A 3,724-nucleotide genomic window follows, 5' to 3' on the forward strand; every position below is an offset into this window, starting at 1 on the left:
CTGTCCAGTCGCAGTTTGTCTGTCTCTGGGGTGAACAGGGGCGCCCTGGCCCCCGGCTCTCCCAGGCGTGGGGCAGAGAACAGGGTCTGCAGGGTCTGGCGGGGGGAGTACAGCTCAGGCTGGCTGCCCCCACTCCAGGGGTTCATGGCAGGGAGGCCCCAAGCTCCCCATTTGTGGGACCCTCACATCCTAACTCACCTCGGGGGTAAGGGGAGGAGCATCTGGCCCGGGGGCCCCCCCAAAGGGGCCAGGGGTCAGCAAGAGGGGGGAACCGGTGGTGGCTGCTGCCACGTCCAACAACGGGTAATTGACGAGCACGACTTTGCTGAAGTTGAACTTGTAGGTGAACCTCTTCCCTTTGGTCTTGTGGAGAATCCGCTTGTTGTAGTAGTAGCTGTGGGAAGAGGGGGAGTGAGGGGGGCAGCGGGTCCCGCCCAGGGAGGTAGAGGGCAGGCCCCAGCGGGCTCCATGCCAGGCACATGGCACAGAGCAAACAGTTTGGGGGAACCGGGGTCAGGTCCCTGGACCAAGGTCACAGGGCAAGGAGGTGGTGAGGGAGGGCCGGGGTCCTGGCTGGCGGGGCTACCTGGCCTCCCTCCCCTCACAGAAGCTGCCAGTGCAGGGTGCTGCCCCGGGGGGTCCCTGGGGACAGCGAGGGGAGAAGGGGCAAATGGGGTCCCGGCCCCAGTTCCGCCTCACCGCAGGGCCCGGCTCAGCTTGTCATAGTTCATGTGGGGCTTGCACTTGCGGATGCCCCAGAGCCGAGCCACCTCGTCGGGGTCCTTGATGACGAACTCCCCGTAGTCGCCCTGCCAGGCGATGACCCCCTGGTACTCCTCCTTCTGCAGCAGCTCCAGGATAAAGTGCCACAGCTGGATCTGCCTGGAGCCGGGCGACGACTCGGGCTTGTAGGCCCAATCCGGGAAGGCAAACCCTGGGGACGGAGGCGGGGTGGCCTGGGTCAGGACGCCATGGCGGGGGGCTCTGGGTCCTCCTGGACCCCCAGGCTCCCGGGAGCTGCTTTTGGGACCTGGTTCCCATTCTCCTTCTGCGCTTTGGGGTCTACTCAATAGTGGGAGAGAACTAGGGACCCGGAACTGGCACTTCCAGCCCCAGCCCCTTCCCAGCACGGCTGTGCCAGGCTCTGATCCTGGGGTACAGGGTGGCAGGGACCAGCTTCCTGCATCCTCAACCATGGGAGGAGCTGGGGGGGGCAGCTTGCAGGGACAGGAACCCCCAGCGCTCGCCCTCCCTGCATCTGGTCTCTCCTGCATCTGAAGCAGCCCTGATCCTGGCTATCCCCCTCCTCCCTGTTCCCTGCCCCCTGTTCGAGCTTCCCAAATCACCCACTGACACCCCACATCCGAGAGCAGGGTGTCTGCAGACACCAGCGCCGGGGCACGCAGCTGCACCAGCAAGCCTCGCCCAGCACAGCAGACAGTGCCCGTGCGCACACGCCGGACGCCCACCCTGGCACCATCACGCGCCCACTCGGGCCCATGAACCCAGACCCTGCACACCCGTGACGAGACACACAGGACCCCAGGGCCCTGACACACACAGCGCGCTGGAGACCGTGAGACCGCACTTGACAGGCACACAGAGGACACTGTGACCATACAACAGCCTCCCAGACTGCACTGCAGCACCCCAGGGTCCACCCTCCAACAACCATAACTCTGGGGGCGCTGGCACCCCCGTGCACACACACCCAGCAGCTGGTGGTGAGGGGAGAGGTGGGCCAGCTGGTCTCGCCTCCCCTCTAGGGGTCCCCAGGCCTGCTCCGTGGGGCCGGTCTGTCCCTCCCGCGCTGCAGAGACCCCGGACACAGGCAGAAAGACAGAATTCACCTCCTGCACCCGCCCTCCCCACCCCAAGAGCTGAGAGCCTGCCAGCGGGGGAAGGCTGGGGAGGCCTGGGGACCCGAGCTGAGCTCGGCCCTGACTGGCCCCAGGGCAGGCCCTCGCCCTCTCTGGCTTAATAGAATTTCAGGGTGAGCGGCAAGGAGGAGCCGCATCCCTTCCAAGCTGCCTGTATGAAAGTGGGTGCGGATGCCCCCCAGACTGAGAGCCGGGGGAGGCCAGGCAGCGTCTCCCCACCAAGGCCCTCCATTTCCAGCCTTCCTCTCTCAAACGACAGGCTCCATCAACATGCGAGCCCAGCCCACCCCATACCCAGAACGTGTCCCGGTGGGGACAGCAAACATCACACGCACCCACACACCCCTAACGTGACAACACACAACGGGTCACACACCGGCAGATGCGAAGCCCAACGGGGAACCGCGCCGCCCCCCAAAACACATCCTCCCGTGTGGGGACCCACTGAGACAGCCACACCCCGGAGAGGACCCGCAACCTCAGCAGACACAGGCTGTGACACTGTCCTTGGTGACAGAGACCACAAGGGCTGGGGGTGGCCCCCGCCAGATGCCTCACCCTGCGCCACAGACCCAGGGGACCAGGCCAAGGCGCTTCCCCACCACCACCAGGCAGCTACAGCTGCAGGGGCTGCAGACAGCCCCCCATCCTTAATGCAGAGTGCGCCACTCCCCCAGGAATCACACCCCCTCAGCCCAGGGACTTCGGGCCGCCTCCGGGGTGCAGAGGAGCAGACACTCAGCCCGGACAGACAGACGGACGGACAGACAGACGGAAAGACGCCAGGCAGGCACGCGCACACAAGCCCTGCTCCCCAAGGCTGCAGAGTGACGTGCTCCGACACTCGACACTCGCACTCCCTGCCCGTCTGCGGGGTGGAACTCGGACGCAACGCACGACCGAGCCAGCCTTACTGTCCACTGTCCACGACCCAGCTCTGGGCGTCCACTTCCGAGCCAGCTGTCCTCTCGCCCCCGGCTCCGGCTGGCGGGGCCGTCCTGCCTGTCCACCAGTGCCCGGCCTGGACCCTCCGTCCCCGACCTGCCCCCCACCCCATACACCTGGGACAGTCTCCCTGCTTCCCCGGCCCCAGGTCCTGGGGGGGAGCAGGCTGAGACCCCAGGGCCTCAGGCCCCGGCTCCTTGTCCCTCTCCAGCCTCCATACCTCACCCACCGCCCCAGAGGCTCCTGTCCCAGCAGGCAGGGGCAGGGGCCTGTGGCTGGGAAGTTTTTAGCCAAGTTTTTTTATTAAAGGGTTGTGTGCAGGGGACTGTGACAGAGCAGAGAGGTGGCGGGAGGACAGTGAGACGCACACAGATGCGGAGAGGAGCGGCTGCTGCAGGCCAGGCCTGCGCGGGCTGGGGAAGGGGCTTCCGGGCCAGTTACCAGGGGTCCAGAGAGCCGGCAGGGCGGGCGGGGCGAAGAGAAGGTCGGAGACGCAGCTACAGTCCATGGCGGAGCCGGCCCTGCAGGGAGGCCAGACGATGCGGGACAGAGGAGAGAGGGCAGGGCGGGCAGGCAGGAGAGACAGACAGGGGTCAGCAGGGTGCCCCAGGCCCCCACCCGCTCCTCCCAGGCCGCCTCCTCCCAGCTCAGGCCCCTGCCGCGGATCCCAGGGCTGCCAGGGCTGCTCAGGTTGCTCCCTCCGGCTGCCCACTCCTCCGGCTGCCCACGGTCTGTGCCGGTCCCTCCCGGCAGGCCGCCTCCCCCGCCAGCCCACACCCCAGGAGCACCGGGCACAGCCAGCACCGATGGCTCCCGCGTCCTGGCTCCCTCCGCTCCTCACACTTGCTGGCTCTGCACCCGCCCGTCCACCCCGTCCACCCGTCCACCTGCACCATCTC

The 3,724-nt window shown here is 67.1% G+C and overlaps 1 protein-coding gene across 1 annotated transcript in view; it reads right to left on the reverse strand.

The window, feature by feature from the left end:
• LOC101623371 (ETS translocation variant 3-like protein) overlaps window positions 1-3,333 on the reverse strand; it is a 4,188-nt gene extending 855 nt beyond the window's left edge. The window contains exons 1-4 of the mRNA XM_012733475.1: window positions 3,267-3,333; window positions 700-934; window positions 199-394; window positions 13-95 (exon numbers count right to left, since the gene is read on the reverse strand). Coding sequence (XP_012588929.1) covers window positions 13-95; window positions 199-394; window positions 700-934; window positions 3,267-3,333 — 581 coding nt within the window. The remainder of the gene's footprint in view (window positions 1-12; window positions 96-198; window positions 395-699; window positions 935-3,266) is intronic.
• Between the last annotated feature and the right edge of the window lie 391 nt (window positions 3,334-3,724).

Source organism: Condylura cristata, unplaced genomic scaffold (assembly GCF_000260355.1).
Source record: "Condylura cristata isolate star-nosed mole 26May11 unplaced genomic scaffold, ConCri1.0 scaffold00041, whole genome shotgun sequence".
NCBI classification, from domain to species: domain Eukaryota; kingdom Metazoa; phylum Chordata; class Mammalia; order Eulipotyphla; family Talpidae; genus Condylura; species Condylura cristata.